This window comes from Micropterus salmoides, unplaced genomic scaffold, assembly GCF_014851395.1.
Source record: "Micropterus salmoides isolate LMB-PRFRI ecotype aquatic unplaced genomic scaffold, ASM1485139v1 Ms_hic_scaffold_10, whole genome shotgun sequence".
Classification (NCBI taxonomy): Eukaryota; Metazoa; Chordata; class Actinopteri; order Centrarchiformes; family Centrarchidae; genus Micropterus; species Micropterus salmoides.
The window spans coordinates 14,861,230-14,879,769 of NW_024040041.1; the positions used below are offsets into that span (position 1 = coordinate 14,861,230).

The window sequence follows — 18,540 nt, forward strand, 5'->3', positions numbered from 1 at the left end:
ACTACACGAGTAATTGATTGTCATTATGGAATAAGGACGTTTTGTTTCCTATTTGGTTAGTCCAGAGATGAATTGTCAGGACTTTGATATTTACATACTGGTATACAGTTTCCTCAGCTGTTAGAGATTCTCTACTTATGGAAATGTGTCTGTGTCACATGTTCCCTTTTTAAGCCTGTAGAGGGAGGTCTATGCAAACTCTTCCTCTCTTATAAACACACCATCAGCAACTTGTGGCAGAACACTGGGACAGTTTTATATATTTCTGAAACACTCAGATCAGAGAGCTGAACTACAGTGTTTATCACAGAATGGACAATACAATTATCTGGAGTTTATTATTTGTAGTTACTATTCATGGTGAGAAATCATTTCTGCTTTACTTCTTTTGTAAAAGTCCAACCTGTGATTTACAAGTTTGTTGGATAATGATCAGAATTTTTTGCTTACAGGGGTTTGGAGTGAGATCAAACTGGACCAGTCTCCCTCTGAGGTGAAAAGACCTGGAGAGACAGTGAAGATGTCATGTGTCATATCTGGTTATAGCATGACAAGCTACAATATTCACTGGGTACGACAGAAGTCAGGGAAAGCTCTGGAGTGGATTGGGAGGATGAACACAGGTTCAAACTCTGCTATCTATGCCAGCTCCTTTCAAAGCCGTTTCATCATGACTGAAAATGTGCCCAGCAGCACTCAGTACCTCGAGGTCAAGAGCCTGACAGCAGAAGATTCTGCTGTTTACTTCTGTGCTCGATAAAGCACAGTGACTGAAGACAGTGGAGCAGCTGCACAAAAACCTCCACAGTCAACAAACAGCAATGTGATCTTCATTTTCTCACCAGATGCAAAAACACTTTAATGTATCCATGTTAAGTTCTAAATGTTTTAAACTCATGAGTAAATATTTATTAGCTTAATGATGTTACATTCCCCTGTCACATTCACAAGTACAAATCATAAATTGTATGAAATCAGTTTGATCACAGAGCGAACTTGGCAGGATCAGAAGATAATTAGATAAATGAAATGTCTACAAAAAAATATATATTAAAAACATGGTGGGTGATGTAACGTGAGTAGAGGACAATGTAGCAGTTCAAAAATGCTAGTGGACATTTGTGATCAGAGGAATACTGTAGATCATTTAGCTCATCTGCTCCAATATTCTCACAGGGAGTAATGAGGTCTAAACTAAGAGCATTTTGAAGTTTTATTAAAAGCAATGTGTTTGTGGTGGTAATACTCAGACATTTACACCCTAAATTTACAACCCAAACAATTTATTACACAACCTCGACTGACTTGAAGGAATGACTCTGGAACGTTGATTCTTCATCAAACAATAAACTGAAAGCATAGTCAAATCCACTTTTCTCCTCCCTGTGAGGAGGAGTCAATGCAAAACTCAGATGTCTTCCACCTCTACTTATCTGACTGCAGAGAGGATGACAGAGAACAGTGGACACACAGTTTAACATGATGGACTATAGGACAGGACTGCTGCTTTTAACTGTCTGCTGGGCAGGTGAAGGTCTTCACAGGTCTCAATCTTACATAGCTTTCATTTATACCACCAATTTAACACATTACATGCATATTGTTTTTCCCGTGACAGGTGTTGATGGTCAGACTCTTTCAGAATCTGAATCAGTCATTAAGAGGCCTGGAGAATCCCACAGATTGACCTGTACAGCCTCTGGATTCACATTCAGCAGCTACCATATGAACTGGGTCAGACAGGCTCCTGGAAAAGGACTGGAGTGGGTTGCCTGGGTTGAAAATGATAATGACAGGAAATACTACTCTCAGTCAGTCCAAGGCCGGTTTACCATCTCCAGAGACAACAGCAAACAGCAGGTGTATCTGCAGATGAACAGTCTGAAGACTGAAGATTCTGCTGTTTATTATTGTGCTCGACAGCCTCACAGTGACTGGAGTTGTTTGAGCAGCTGTACAAAAACCTACAGTACTCATCTTTGTGCTGGTCGAGCAAAAGCATGACATATTTTTTAAAAGATTTTTTAAAAATTAGTTTGTATTTCCTATTTTACATTACATATATTGTTTAAAATAATCCAAGGTGGGTTAAATCAAGGGCAACTTGGGTGAAGGCACTCAAATACATTAGCCTCTCATCCAAGAGGCCTCTTCGAATCCCAGCTATTTAACCTCTGTTGGATCGAGTGTTGGGCAAGTTTCTCAGAATTGTATTAAGTTACTTATTACTTATTACGTCTGTTTTCAAAAGGTTAAAAAATGTATTACTTCAGTAATTACTGGGAATTAAAATATACTAGTTACGTTAATCGTTACTTTATTCTTTTCACAACTGCACATGCATTTATAATAGCAGTATTCAGTGTTCACACAAAACATAAAACATAGCTTTGTGCCACTCTTTCCCGATGAGTGCATGCATCACTGGCAGTAGCAGCTTGAGTTTCTTTCAATAAGTTTCAAATTGCTGTGCTGCTATAGCGGATGCTTCAATACATTACTTGTAGAATTGTTATTGTGACACAATAATGGCAGCTCTTAGAGCTGTCTAAAGAACGCCTGTCTCCCTCGTTCTCCATTCTTCATTTAGCTTTTTGGCTAACAGCTGACTAGAACAACATAAGGTGCATTCTAGTAACGCAGTAAGGCGGCGTTATATATAGTAATGGAAACAGTAATCCCTTACACTCCCATACGAGTTACTGAGAAATGCGTTACTGACTAACACTGGTGGGGTCGTTATCAAGGTGAAGGATAGCTAGTCCACCCGAAAGACCACACAAACATACACAAGAAAAGCTATCTAGTATATGCTGTCCAAAACAGTGAGGAATACACAGACCTGTATATTGGGGAAACTAAACAACCACAAATGCAAGGTTCAAAACAGAAGGGCCAACGCCTCAGATCAAGTTTGCTCAACTCAGCAGATTACTTAGACTTGAAGTATAAGGGACACTCTTTTAAGTACAGAAATGTTCATATTTTGGATAGGGAGGATAGATGGTTCGAATGAGAAGTCAAAAGCCACTTTCCCACAGAGATCCTGCAAAAATTGCAGAGAGAATGTCCTCCAATATGCCGCATTCACTCATTCATCCTGAACAATATACTGTGGCATAATCCTGCAACCGTGCGTGCTTTAACATAGCGATCGGCCTTTCTCGGTTAGACTGTGAAAAAAAAACCTGACTTGTAACACAACAGCATTGAAATGCATCACCTGTTCCGGCATGGGGCTTTTCGCACAGACATCTTTCTGGCTCTGATACTACCAACATTCCCGGCTCGAAGGCAAATCAAATATGACCCCTTTTCAGTACATTTCATACAGTGCTGCAAGCGAGGAGTGTGAAAGCGCCTAAAGAAGCCATTTACTCCAGAGAAGAGAAACTATCTCTCAACAGGGGAGGAGGTCTAAGACACAGTCATCTGGGTAAATCCCTAAAATACATAACTTAGGGGATAAAGGTAAAGGGAAAATTGTGATCTGAGAGATATACTTTAACACTGCGCTCCAAAATTTTTGATTCTCTTCATAAACAATGATATAATGTACCTTGGTGAATTTTACACTTATAACATAGACCAAGTATATTAGGATCAAATTTATTTAATTGTACAGGGGCGATGTATGTTCGCATTACTCGCAAAACTAGGAGACCAGTCTTTTACTAAGACAGTTTTTTGTAACATGTGTTTCTAAAATGGAGAATGGAGGTTGTTGCACTGAATTGTTTAAATTGTGTCAGAATAAAACTTGTAAGTTGTACTTAAAAAAGTGTTTCTACGGTATTTTAAACTTTGCCTTTTAGCTCATTGAAAGACATTAGAGTATTGTCTTCAAATGCATCCTGTAGTTTTACTATACCCTTGTTTAACCATACTTTAAAACCCATGTCGTTTGTTGTGTAAGAATGTATCATTTATTCAACTTAATACATTCCATATCATCCATTTATCCAGAATATATCATTTATTCAACGTATCATCATGTAATATCCCTAGTTAGATCTGAAGTTAAATTGAAGTCTGAGGTTTGACTCTACCCTCTGTGTGAGACCAAAGTTGAAAGGCCAATGACAGGCCTGATGACCCTCAGGAGTGTTCCGTGGAATGTGTTCAGTAGGGGTGAAGAACGGTAAAAAACATGCACCTTAAAAAACATGCAATTGAGGTATATTGTATTATAGACTCAGATACTATTCTGTGGGAAAGGAGAGAAGACCATGTACCCTGATTGTATATCTTTCCTGGACCCCCATGACCATGACAGAAGGTATGGTCATAGGGACATATCTTTATTTTTAAAAACAGGACCTATAAATTTGGGAGCGAATGGTATATGACCAGAGACACTCCTAAGGGGGCCCAATTGGGTCCAAGGGGGTCTGTACCCTGGGAAGTGCCAGACCCGAGAGTTCTACTGGTGTATCAAAACACATAAATGTCTTAAAAATATATGACCACGGCATAGTTCCCATCAAATGATGTGATTGATAAAGTTAACTGACAATAAAGATTAATCAATGTTTTTAAGAAAAACATGAGAACTAGGATTTAAGGGTGTAAAATATTTATGGAACGGGAAGACGGTCCTGAAGGAGATCACCAAGAAGAAATTTACACCCATAAAACTAACAAAATGCTACAGGAAATAAAAAAAATAGGCGGGTATCTCACAGAGACCCCACCTCTCTATGGAGAGCCAAGGGCCATAATGAGAAGCTCCACACCATGTTTTCAGTGTGCCTTAACGGTCTGCTAAGGCTTGCGCGGGTTTTGTCTTGCTTTGACAATAAACTCTATTACAGCGATCTCTGACTGACTCCAGTAACTTCTTTCGAGCTCCAAGTGCTATCTACCATCGATACTTGTTAAGTACTGAGGACAGATCTGGGCTTCCAGCGGGCCTGAGTCTAGCGTTTTGTCCGTCTAAGCGTTCCTCGCCGGGGCGAAGTGATCATTACCCCAGATTGGGGGGAGACAGGACAACCCTGGGGAGTCATCCCATCTTTTGTACTATATGCCAAACCACAATAGTGTTCTTTAAAAAAGGATAATATAATATTCAATGACAAACCTTTTCAGGACAGTTTTTCAATTTCTAACCAGGGCATGAAAACATCTTTTATGAAAACCAAAACATTGTGTTCCTCAACTGAGCAGCCCAAATAATACCTTTCTAGATTTGGCAACTGTAGCCCTCCTCTGTCATAAGGTAAATATAAGAGGGAGAGTCTAAGTCTTGGCTTCCTATTGTTCCAGATTAAATTACAAAGAAGCTTTCTGGTCTTAGGTAAAAAAGGAGGAGGAAGGGCTAGTAGAATTGACTGAAAAATATATAAAAATTTAGGTAGTATAATCATCTTTGCTATGTTTATTCTTCCCAGTATAGAGAGAGGCAGTGTTGTCCATCTTGTGAACTCTTTCGACACCTCTACTAACCTGGGCTCATAATTGGCTGCACTAAGTTTACTCATCTTTGGGGTTATTCTGATGCCCAGATATATAAATAACGTTCACAAATGTGTGGGATACTACTGGTTTCTCTCTCTCAATTACATTTAAAAACAATAGATGACTTTTCTTTGTTCACTTTGAACCCAGAGATATTACCAAATTGATTGAACAACTCTAGGAGAGATGGTATCGATTCTACAAGATGTGACAAAAACACAATAGTATCATCAGCATACATTGCTGTATTGTGTACCATGTCCCCGGTCTTAATACCATGTATCGAGGGGTCTATTGCTAGTGGTTCCATGGCTATTACAAAAAGTAGACAGGTGTACAGTAGTCTTGTGCCTCGAAATAACTTAAAAGGCTGAGAGATGATGTCATTAGTAGTTAACATTGCAGAAGACAAGTAAAATCAATAAGTAAAATTTCAACCCAAACCCCCATACAAAAGTAATCACCAAATCCAAAATGCTTAAGCACCTCGTGCAGGGGCTCTTCACACTCGTGGATTACATTAAAAACTCTCCTCACTTCACATTGCAGAACCCCTGACAATTTGCACAAAACCATTCTGGTCTCCATGTATAATGGCTGGTAGAACCCTCTCTAGTCTCATAGCTAGAACCTCGGCTATAATCTTTGCATCAGAATTTAAAAGTGAAATGGGTCTCTAAGAACCGTGTTCAGTTGACGGCTTGCCTGGTTTTAGAAAAAGAGTGATTAGAGCACTAAGTAATGAAGTGGGGAGGCAACCTGTTTTAAAGGATTCACAATAAACATCTAATAATAATAATTAGACCATCTTCAGCCTTAAGCAAGGAAAGCTCCTTGTATTTTGCTTTAAGGGTCAGTAATTCCTGTTTTTTTTGTGTTGAATCATCTATGAAAACCTCTCGCTCTAATTCTGTAATTTTAGAGTCTAATTCATTCATTGTCTGTTTGAATTTGTTAAATTTAGAGCTGGTGATGCTTGTCATTTGATCTTCTTTGATCATCTTCTTGAACATAACAACAGGGGGCCTGGTCTTTAAGGGTTTTGTGAGTGAAGAGAATGAATTTGAATTGCAGTTTGTGAATGTATGGTGTGGGGAAAAGAATAGAGCAGCTGGAGAAAGTTGAATTGCATCCATGGTTTAATTTTGGTGAAGTAGTTGGTCAGGGTGGAGAGACTTGCAGCGATGATGGATTTACTTGGGGAACATCAGTGAAGCAGCAGTGGAAGGGGAGACTATAATGAAGGATGATATTACAGAGGAGGAGCACTTAGAGGATGAACAGGAGAGCACAGCTGTGGAGGAGATACAGTCTTTAAAGATGATGAAATGATGTTTGAATATGACTTAAGCCAGGAGAGGGCAGCACTGGTGATGTTGTTTGAGGATTCAAGACATGAGAGAAGAATTGGGTGGTTGAAGATCATCAAAGGCAGCAATGAGGTCAAGAATGATACAGTATGATGAGGAGATGGTCAGAGGAGAGAAGTTGCTGAAGAAAGACTGTATCTAATTTAAAATACAATGTTCATGAGTAATGTTTTAAAAAAAAGAAAAACTATTGCCTGTGTGCCTAATGTAAATATTTTTACATTTTGAAAATATGTTATGGTTTTACAGGCATCCATTACCTTGTTTCCATTTATTACATTTTTCTTTACAACATTTGGTCCTGTAAATACTCCACATACTCACAACACAGGCAGTCATAGTACAGCTATCTTCCCTTTATAAACCTGCAGAGGGAGGTCTATGCAAACTCTTCCTTCTTTATAAACACACCAACAGCAACTGTCAAAGCATTTGAGGCAGTCACTGATTTGCAGTGAGTTTACTGCAGAATGAAAAATATGATTACCTGGAGTTTATTGTTTGTAGTTGCAATTCATGGTAAGAAAATCAATTCTGTGATTACAAAGTAAAATACGTTCTTAAGTTTGATGGATAATGATCAGAATTTCTCTGCTTGCAGGAGTTTGGAGTGAGATCAAGCTGGACCAGTCTCCCTCTGAGGTGAAAAGACCTGGAGAGACAATGAAGATGTCATGTATCACATCTGGTTATACTATGACAAGCAACAGTATTAACTGGATACGATAGAGTCCAGGGAAAGCTTTGGAGTGGATTGGGTGGATAAACACAGCTACAGGCTCTCCAAGTTATGCCAGCGCCTTTCAAAGCCGTTTCAGTTTTACTCAAGATGTGCCCAGCAGCACTCAGTACCTCGAGGTCAAGAGCCTGACAGCAGAAGATTCTGCTGTTTACTTCTGTGCTCGATAAAACACAGTGACTGAAGACAGTGGAGCAGCTGCACAAAAACCTCCACACAGCAAGTCTGTGAAGTGATCACACTTTTCTAATCAGCTGCATTTAAATGTCGTAAATGTAAAATTTTTGACAAATGTTACTTTTATATTTACATCTTTTAAATATAAAAGTAACACTTGTAACTCTTCACTGTGTCTATATAGCAACATGTTTAAAAGAAAGATTCAACAGTCAAAGAGCATCCATGTCTGTCTGCCATTTAATATTCACCATAAAATGTGATATTTAAAAGTAAAAATAATGTTCACTATTTAATAAGTCTAGTACAAAATCCTACAGTTGTTAGAGTGGTTCAGGTTGAACTGAAACTCTTCTTTACTGGGAAGACATCCTTTTTAAAATGTCATAGTTTGTTGTTGTTGTGAATAAAATGATGACATCTGGCCCTGAGAAAGATCATCATTAAGCAACAATTAAATCAACAAAACACTTAAATCGCTATGTTACTGTACCAACCACTTCTCCACAGACAGACAATGACAACAAAACAATTTGCTGAAATCAGTGCCCAGGTGTGAATTAAAGAAATACTGCATGTACACATTTCAGCCACATTATCTTGCAGAATCACAAACTCATACACACAAGCGCACACACACACACACACACACATATGGTATATAGATAAAAAAATAAAAAGGTAATTTTGTACACTGCATATCCCAATCTCACAGTCAAATCTTCGTTATGAAATGAGGATCATCCCATTTTGGCTATATGGGGTGCTCAGTGTCTGATTCTACATAGAACTACCGGTTTTCTCACAATAGGTTTATATACACCTGTGAAAAGAAAGAAGCTTTTAATAAATCTTTTTTTAAAGTGCATGAATAATAAAAAAACTTGTAACCCTAACCCTTACACAAGTGTGGTGTAACTTTAGTTTGTGTGGTAGAAGAGGGAGAGAGACAGAGTGCCAGGTGCAAACCTCTGAACAAGAACAGCTCACTGTTAAAGAGAGGAAAAGACATATTTCATAATAAAAGGAATATTAAATAATATTAAATACACTGGAGGTGTTTTCCAATTAGTGTCTTCTCTGTTTGACTAGCGACAGCATTATTTCTATTCCCAACTGCATTTTAAAAAGCTTTTCAGCAAATAAGAAATTAAACATACCGGTATATAATTCCTTCTTTATGTCATGAGTGTTTTCCAACAAATAAAAGGCCAAACTCTGTCCTTCCTGTGAAGATCAGTCAATGCAAGTTGTCTTCCATCTTTACTAATTTGACTGCAGAGATGATGACAAACATTTTTGGTTTTCACTGCACATTTTGTTTTACACAACATAATAGTTTATATGTCTGACTGAAAAATTTCTTTGTATTTACTCAATCACATGACATTGATTGTACTTAATAAACAACTTAAATATTGTGTTTACCAAGTTATTGCACAAATTATTCTGAAACATGAAAGAGGGACTCATGTACAGTAAACATTCTCCAGTTTCCCACAGTAATTGAGATCCAAGTCAAATCCTGTCACGAGGCCCCGGCTGTGAGCTTGTTCTGGGAGCTGGGGGCGTGTCTGCTGCGGGCTCTGCACTCACCTGAGAACCATCTGCAATCAGCACACCGGCTCTGTGTCCCACAATCAGCCACTGCCTAAATAGGAGGCTCAGACATCCAGTCCTTGCCGGATTGTTGAATCTCCATGCGTATGTTGTGTCAGCCCCAGCCAATCTTAGAATCAGTTTTGCTTCGTGGTTATTGTCTGTTCCAGTCTAACTGTTGCAGACATCAGCAGACAACCAGCCAGTAAACTCTCAGTGTTGCCCTCAGCTTGGACACTCCCCGCTCCCGGATTTCCCTCCTACCCTGAACCTGGGAGAGAGCCTCTGTCCTGAACCTCCGTCTTCCCCGCTTACTCTCCTCTGAATAAACTGTCTAAACTCGGTTCTGCGTTTGGGTCCTCTCAGCCTGAAAACCTGTCAAATCCCTGTGAGGAGGAGTCAATTCAGACAGAGAAGAGTAAACCCACAGTTTAACATTTCTAATTAGTTTAATGTTCCTTTAATAAAAAAACTCTAGATAGCAGTCAGGGTCAAGTCTATCTCGTCTGTCACTATGAGGAGACTCATATATGTTTGTCTCAATATCTTAACTGACTGTCACTGTGAGCTCACTTCACCACAAAACTAACCCATTTAATCCTGAATTTTCTGAGAGTTCTGCATGTACTGGAGTCTATAAAGGAATTTGGTGGGTGCACCATAAATTATACTATTGCAGGAGTTGAGTCTGGAAGTGATAATGCATGGATAAGGGTTTCAGCAGCAGAGAAGGAGAGAGCTGAATGGAGATATGTTGTTTTACAATTGGACAATAGTGATGAGATTTGGATGAGAAGTCTAAGCCTGCGGAAGTATGGTGTGGGAGAGAGAATGGAGCAGACAGAGAAAGTTGGCTTGCATTGATTATTTAATTTTAATGAGGTAGTTGGTCAGGTTGGGAGACCTGCAGTGACGATGGATTTACTTGATATGTAGAGGTGAACATCAATGATGTGGCAGTGGAAGTGGAGACCATGATGAAGGATGATATTACAGAGGAGGAGAGTATAGAGGATGAACAGGAAAGGAAAAAGGAACTGTGGAGGAGATGCAGTTGTTAAAGCTGATAAACTGTTGTTTGAGCTATGATTTACACCAGGAGAGGGCAGTACAGGCATGTTGATGGAGGATTATGAATCAGAATCAGAAATACTTTATTGATCCCCGAGGGCAATTTTATTTGTCACAATTGCACACTTGTCATGGTAGATAGATAAAGAGTATATAAATATAAGAGTATACATATAAAATATAAAGACAAATATAAAGGATTGTGGGTATGTACAATATTTACATTATTAAGAATTATTAGGGTGAACCAAAAAGTACTAATAAATAGTAGCAGAGAATATTGCACATTAATTATTAAACAGGTAATATTGCACAGAAAGTAGATAATACGGTCTAGTTTAATAACTGACTAAGTATCAGACACTTAAAGGGAGGAGTTATAAAGTTTGATGGCTACAGGCAGGAATGACTTCCTGTGGCGCTCTGTGGTGCATTTTGGGGGAATGAGTCACGTCATGGAGTAGGTGGTAGACATGTAGTTTGGACAGCATCCTCCTCTCTGACACCACCGACAGAGAGTCTCCAATGATGAGATGATCAGAGTCTGAGGAGAAAAGCTAATGAAGAAAAATTGTGTTAAACTTAAAATACAATGTTCTTGAGAAGTAATGTTTTGAAAAGAACAGGCAGTATGAGTACATCTATCTTCCCTTTATAAACCTGCAGAGGGAGGTCTATGCAAATTCTTCCTTCTTTATAAAAACACCAGCAGCAGCTGTTAAAGCATTTGAGTGAATCACTGAACTGCAGTGAGTTTACTGCAGAATGAAAAATATAATTGCCTAGAATTTATTATTCGTTGTTGCTATTAATGGTAAGAAAATCAATTCTGCGATTACAAAGAACCCAATGAAAAAGTGAAAAGGTGCAGATTACAAAGAACTTAAATTGTTTGATGGATAATGATCACAATTTCTTTGCTTACAGGAGTTTGGAGTGAGATCAAACAGGACCAGTCACCCTCTGAGGTGAAAATACCTGGAGAGAAAGTAAAGATGTCATGTATCACATCTGGTTATACCATGACAAGCTATTCACTGGATACGAAAGAGGCCAGGCTCTGGATAGGATTGGGTGGATAAATACAGCTACAACCTCTACGGGGTATGCTAGCTCCTTTCCAAGCCGCTTCAGTTTTACTCAAGATGTGACTCAAGTAGTAAAGACAAAATTAATGCTAATATAAAGAGAAATTATTGTAATGTGAACCATAATTTATTTCCTTTTTAAATGTGCATAAAATACACATATGGCAACGTCAGTCCATGCCAACAGATACAGACGTACAGCACACTGAGGATTGTTCATCTGAGATGTATTTATATTTTACATGATGTCCGCCCCTCTGTTCAGCACGCCAGGGATCTATTCTGCTCTGATGGAGAGCAGGTGAGCGTGCACCCACAGGAGCAGACGCCTGGCCAGACCCAACAGTTTATGTAGGCTGCGGCGGCCCTGTAGTCGGTGCGGACCAGCACGTGCTGGCGGGCCGAGGAGGAAATATTAACAATATTAACAACACTGTGTGCCTATCAAGTGACTAATTATGCTTGTTGTCAGAATTTGCATTAGAAACAACGTTTGTATTGCTTCTACGGTGCATAGAAAGGTTACACAAGGTTACCACAAGCTCAAATTATGGCTGTCAGTACTTATTTGTGTTATATTGTAGAGCACCATTGATCCTCACCTGACTATGGCTTTGTAAACTTACCCATGATGTGTGATGATTTATAATGGACTGTGGTACAGAAACATTGACAATGTTACTCTTGGCTTACGTTTTCCATGTTGTCTGTCAGTGATCATACTTGCACTAGATGTGATTTTTTTGTTTTTGGGATGTTCAATTTATTAGGCCAGATGAGACCCTACCAAGATGTAACACATTGTGTATTACAGTACAGTAATATATTACATTCATGTAGCACTTCATTTATTGAGGCTGCTGCTGTTCCCCCAGCTATGAGACAGGTCCTGCAACATCGACTCCCTTGAAGAGAAAACCTTTGCAAGTCCCAGCTCCAGCATTGTCTAGCATTGGTGCTTCTAATGCGGGGTTCGGCAACCTTTAACACCAAAAGAGCCATTTGAACTTGGTTTCCACGGAAAAGAAAACACCAGGAGCCGCAAATACTTTTTGACATCTAAAATGAAAAAAAACCGCATTTATTTAAAAAAACAACAACAACAACAACAACTTCCCTTTCATGCTACTGGGTTCACCCCAGCCATACACTTATTAGTGCTTTGAACATTTTGAATTCTTGAAAAAATAATAACAATTTCTGAATGTCTCTTTCAAATAAATTAAAAAGCTGAACTTAAAATATCCATGTAGCAAACAAAAGCAAAAAATGCCGTGAGCTGTCATCCTTATAGTATCGCCTTTGGGCTTTCAGAGCATGTAGCAGAGCCTTGACCTGAATTTAAAAAATAAATTGAGAAATAAAGCACTGTGTCACTAAACAATTAAAAAATAAATGTTTGCAAAATATCTGCATAAATATTTATTTTACCTGGTTAATGGGACTTCTGCTCCTGAACCTCTGCGCACAGCGTCTGCAAATCGAGGCTGTACGAAGTCACTTTCATCTTTACGCAGGACTGTAAGCTGTCATCTGTGAGGCGTGAGTGGTGTTTGTTTTTAATGTAGTTCATGGTAGAGAATAGCTGCTCACATACATATGTGGATCCGAAGATGGACAGAACTCCAAAGGCGAAAAAAGAACTAACACAAATAAAATACACTTCAATTAAATACTTAGTTTTTTTTCTTTTTAGTAATTTATTTTCCCAAGCCACTCGGAGCCGCAGTATAAGGATGAAAGTGCAGCATGCGGCTCCGGAGCCGCGGGTTGCCGACCCCTGTTCTAGTGGAACAGACCGGTAAGTCATGCATAACAATATTTTAATTTAGTCCTAATAGCTTTGATTAGAAACATGAACTTCATGATTAGTTTGTAATAGTATGTTATTTTATTTTTGGTCTATATCTACTGTTGAATTAGCATATGTGTGATATACACAACTTGCTCTGGTTATTCTTTACAGAGATGAGCATCTTGATGTCATTCCAGAAGCCACAGAAATTCAGGGCCTTGAACAAAGGTGACATGTACATATCATAACTTTTAGCCCTATATGTTTTTTACAGCTTACATGACATGAGCATTGTTGAGGAGGACTTGGAGGAAAATGTTTTCAATGACCAATTACATGTATTATTTTTCAGTGATATTATTTGAGAACTTGTTTTTATCTGAAAGTTGTCATTATGTATTTAATTATATATATATAATTCATTGGGCAGATAAAGCTTCATCTTACTCCCTTGAAAGAGATGATGGACAGAATGGTTTCAGCTCTGATGAAGAGGATCTTCCATCGATTTCTATATGGTGTGTTATTTGTCAGTCTCAATTTGCTATTGTTTTGTGGTGTCTGTTTACTACAGATTTTTGTGCCTCAATAGAACGGGTGGAGCAGTGAAGAAAACAAACTCTATCGATGGACTTCCTTGCCTGCACATGAAGACCCCCCTGATGAGCCTTCTCCCTGTGATCATGACCCTGTTTTCCCAGAATCACAGAATGTCCTTTGTGAAAAGGACATCATAGGTGTCAGAGCCTCCATAGTGTACGAGAACTGCTTAAGACAACTGGCTACATTTCTGATCCTGCCTGTGGATAAATGCATGAACATTTACACTTTACACACAGACTATAGTTGAATGCCTGTATTTTACAGTAAAGGAGAGTCCATCCTCTTCAACTGGCTTAAGGACATTTTCGGTGGTGTTGCAAGACTGCCGACACACGGGCAGTTTCTTGTAAGCAAACAATTTTATTATATCTTTGAGTAATTTCATTAATTGCTATATTAAGGACATATTTATAGTGCATTTTTATGTTTTTCAGGCATTATGGGTTGGCATCCTTCACTATGTCTGCAACATTCACACCTGGACTATGGGTTGTTGTAAACACGGGCACCTTGAATCGGATCAAATGCAGGGACAGATGTGGATCCAGAGAGACTCCCAGTGCCACAAAGCTTTAGTGGATATAGTTCTCAATAAGAGGTGGCAGAAAGATGTTCACAACTATCTGCGATTCAGGTAGTATGGCTATACTTTTTCACACTGATGTATATTAGTAATATTTATGCTTATGCTATGTTTGTTCTATCAGATCGACTGCAGACCTAGAGTCATTCCAGAATGGAGTCCTCTGGAGTGGGGATGCCTAGAAGCAGGAGCCTTCTCCCAGATGACCCCAGACAGCTTGGTTTGGTGCCCCCTGTACCTGCACCAGCCACATTAGACTTGTTGAAGAGACAAGTCAGAAGAGGTCTAGGTATGTTACACAAATTTGCCTATGTTGTACTATATTACATGTCCCTGAATGATATTTACATTACAATATAGTCTGTAACTATGTTTGATGGCACTGTCTTCAACAGGACCGTTCTTCCAACCAGCATCTGATGTGGAAGGATCCCCACAGGAGATCACCCTGCATGTGTCCTGGTACTTGTCAGGCAGCATCACAAGGGAAAGAACTTCAATTCACTGACAAAGTCATAGCTTTTACTCTTGAAAAACAAAAATTTATTAACATTAAATTTTGTTCCTACCCTCCTCCAGTGGTTATTTCATGTTTTTCCATTTTGTACACGTTTCATCTTATTGTGCTAAGTACACTGTGAGCAGAGGATATTATTTTCAGTAGGTAGCCTAAATTACAGTTTACAATTTGAACAGTAATGATAAGTAAGGCTACAGCTGTCCCCTGTTATGTAAATATAAATAACTAAAATTGGTATTGGAAATGGTATGGCAAAGTTTGAAATTCTAAACACATGTACAAATGTATATAATGAAAATAAAAACACCATGTGCTTCTATTTCTTACCTTTTATTTTTTCGATACCATAGAACTGCAGTTGAACAACTATAACACTATATAACTATACAATATACATCAAATTTAAATAAAGAGGGGAAAAATATGAATAAATATATATAGAAATGTAATCCTGAGGCAAGTTTGTGAGTATTTGTGTGAAACTGTGTGACCATGCCAGAGGGACTGGAAGCTCCATGTTGCCAACAGATGAAGTGTCTATAGGCACCATATGGGTACTCCCTGTTGTCATCCTCAGGCCCCCAGATGTTGCCTAATGCCGTAATGTCCTCCCGGTATTGACTGTGAATGCGAATAAAGCCTTCTTCAAGGCAGTACTGGGAGAAGTGTGGCAGTAGGCTCACACAGTTCACTTGCTCCTGGCCACAGCATTTCCCTACAGTTACCACAAGTACACCAAGGTACTCCTGGCACTCCAACAGAAGGTGGGGCACCATGTCTGCGCTGATGCATCATCAAGGCATCAAAGACCAGGCCTGGCTGCCTCTCTAGCAGAAGGGTGGAGAGCTCTGTGTTCTTCAAGGGTCATCTCTTGAAGAAGTCTGAAGAAAGAGGACACAGGGAAAAATACTCAATATGCAATATTCTCTGCTTCAATACTCTGGTTACTCTGTCTCAATGTTGTTTTTAAGATTGTATCCATTCCAAATGAAACATACCAGTACTCATTATTACTATTAGTATTTAATGCACTACTACTATTTATCATTACACTTCAGTTGATGCTGTAAATTACTTGTCCACATTACCTTGATTTAGATTTTATAATTTGTATATTTAATTATATTTCCTACTTACCTACTTTATATATTTATTTCTTTTCCTTAGTATCTTGACATGCAAGCTTAGCAATTGTGACCAAGAATTTCCCCTCGGGTATCAATAAAGAATTTGTGATTCTGATAAAATAAGGCTTTATAAGTTGCATGACATTATGTTGGCAACATGGTACTGCATATTAGGGTTTGCAGGCTGTCCAGTGCTTGCTCAACTTCATATAATCATTTTTGCCCAGTAAATGACGTTACACTATGAAAACATTCAACTACTATCTAACGTTACAGTACCAGGGGTACATGTGCACAAAGCTGCTATGTAAATAACGTTATCACTGCGTGCTGGGGTTTGTCATAAAGTGCAAACAGGTCAGAATATAATAACGTTACAACAACCTTATAAATACAAACCTCGGTAACAGCTCTCTGGTTCCTTTGGAGGGCTTCCACTCTTTCTTCGTCCTCTGTTGAGCCATCACTCCAGGTATGTCCTCTGCCTCTCCTATCCCTGACTGCACCTCCAACACCACTGCCTCTCCACCCTCTTCCTCTGCCTCTCTCTTCCAGTTACCTCCGGTAAATAGACTTGTGCATTTAGATCACATCGACACGTGCTGGTTCTGTCTAAGGTTCTTCTTCTTCTTCTTCTTCTTCTTCTTCTTCTTCTTCTTCTTCCTCTTCTTCCTTGTGCTTTTATTGTTGGCAAACAACAAATTGGTGCATTACCGCCACCAACTGGTGGATCAGACCTTTATACAACTCTGATCATGGAGAGAAATACTTCTGTGAGTAATTAGTTGGACTTAGTGGGCGGGCCACAACACGTTGATTGACAGTTAAGGAAGAGGAAGGAAAAAGCAATATACATAGGTCTCTAAGGGAAAAGCAATGACAATAGGTCTCCTTTGGGAAAGGCAAAAGCAAACGTATGTATTTATTCTTTTATTCATTCTTTCTTTCTTTGATATATTTCCGCATTTATTTATTTATTCTTTATTCATTCATTCTTTCTTGTATATATTTCCCCATTTATTTATTTACTTATTCTTTCATTCACTTCTGACACTTTCATTTTCAGCTGGTTATCTATGGAACATAAATAACCAGCTGATGTTATGGACAAAGTTTTACGCGGAGCGTTAAATCTCACTGGCCGTTCACAGAGAAGTCAGCGCCAGACAGTGAACTGCCGACAAGTGTTTCAGGTTTGTGAGTCCACAGTTGTAACAGTTGAGTTAAGTGACTGTATTGCTGGCTAGTTCGTGAAGGCCAATCGCGTGTAGGTGTAGAGAACAATCTCCCAAGCAGAACCCCTTTTGAACAAGAAGTGGTTCGAATCCATCTGTGGCTCTAAATATTTTGATGCAGAGTGTTTGCATAACTCAAAACAACAACACCGATCATGGAAATAATCAATATTTTAGGATGATAAGATGTATCAATCATGAGGTTTTGTCCCTTATGATTAAAAGGTTAGACATTAATGCTACTTTTACCTGCTGCTATTGCTAAAAATTGCATTGAACTTACTAATAATCAACTTGATTTCTATACCATAACTGCTTCATAAAATAATTAAAAAACAGGCTTGTACTGTAATATGCAATTAAGATGTTGATTTCCACATATAATGCACAGTTTGACTTATGAAAGGTCTATGTTAAGACACACCAATGTCTATTGTACAGATGTGAAAGTGCACAGCTCAGCATATCAATATATAGATGTTTGATTACTCAATTTTCTATACAAATTTTCTATATATTTTACTACCCAAGTAAAGACAATTACATATTGCTTTCAAGATATTTTATTGAAACACAGCTGAAACCTGAATAATTAAACACACAAAATCCAAACTTACTTTCTTGAGAGAACCAAATCAACAGGTAGTGAAATGTACAGTACAGTATGTGGTGTATCCATAAACATATATACAATATTAGTGATGAAACAATTAGCAACCGATTAGTTAGTTAGTAATAATCAATTACGTAATTTTCAAGCAAAATGCCCCAAACATTTTGGTTTCAGCTTCTCAACTGAGTTTTTTTGAGTTTTCTGTCTTCTGTTAATGTAAACTTAGTTTCTTTTGGTTTCAGACCTGAAGACTATATTGACAAATAAATGAAAAGAACTGATTTTCTACCCAATTAAATGAAAGTTCAAGTAAGGATGTCCCGAGCTGATCTACAGGCTCCAGATCAGGGCCAGTTCAGGTGTTTTGATCAATATAGGTATAAGCTGTACAAACAGATCTAAACAAAAGTTCAGACAGTGGATTGAGAGTGAGTGACCTGCTGAACCACGAGATAAGTTAAACAACAGAATCATATGAGAACGATCATATCCTGAATGTGATTATACCCAGGACAAGACTCAAGCCCCTTTTCCACTTTCCATAAGGGAAAAGTTGTACC

The 18,540-nt window shown here is 38.5% G+C and overlaps 4 long non-coding RNA genes and 2 gene segments (V, D, J or C); 4 read left to right on the plus strand and 2 right to left on the minus strand.

Annotated features, from left to right (window-relative positions):
- The first annotated feature begins 204 nt into the window (after positions 1–204).
- Positions 205–909, plus strand: LOC119887654. The segment is given in 2 exon segments: positions 205–360; positions 453–909. Coding segments are annotated over 2 exon segments (357 nt in total).
- Positions 910–1,474: 565 nt separating this feature from the next.
- LOC119917704 lies at positions 1,475–2,004 on the plus strand. The segment is given in 2 exon segments: positions 1,475–1,528; positions 1,619–2,004. Coding segments are annotated over 2 exon segments (435 nt in total).
- A 5,014-nt stretch (positions 2,005–7,018) lies between these two features.
- Positions 7,019–10,280, minus strand: LOC119887842. Its single transcript, XR_005441814.1, has 3 exons — positions 9,343–10,280; positions 8,907–9,021; positions 7,019–7,482 (listed from the first exon to the last, which is right to left on the minus strand). It is a non-coding gene; the product is annotated as an uncharacterized LOC119887842 (long non-coding RNA).
- A 1,416-nt stretch (positions 10,281–11,696) lies between these two features.
- Positions 11,697–13,626, plus strand: LOC119887816. The gene is made up of 3 exons (XR_005441810.1): positions 11,697–13,305; positions 13,471–13,527; positions 13,574–13,626. It is a non-coding gene; the product is annotated as an uncharacterized LOC119887816 (long non-coding RNA).
- Positions 13,627–13,726: 100 nt separating this feature from the next.
- LOC119887796 lies at positions 13,727–15,201 on the plus strand. The gene is made up of 4 exons (XR_005441806.1): positions 13,727–14,248; positions 14,337–14,536; positions 14,610–14,774; positions 14,881–15,201. It is a non-coding gene; the product is annotated as an uncharacterized LOC119887796 (long non-coding RNA).
- A 115-nt stretch (positions 15,202–15,316) lies between these two features.
- Positions 15,317–16,782, minus strand: LOC119887807. Its single transcript, XR_005441809.1, has 2 exons — positions 16,532–16,782; positions 15,317–15,886 (listed from the first exon to the last, which is right to left on the minus strand). It is a non-coding gene; the product is annotated as an uncharacterized LOC119887807 (long non-coding RNA).
- Between the last annotated feature and the right edge of the window lie 1,758 nt (positions 16,783–18,540).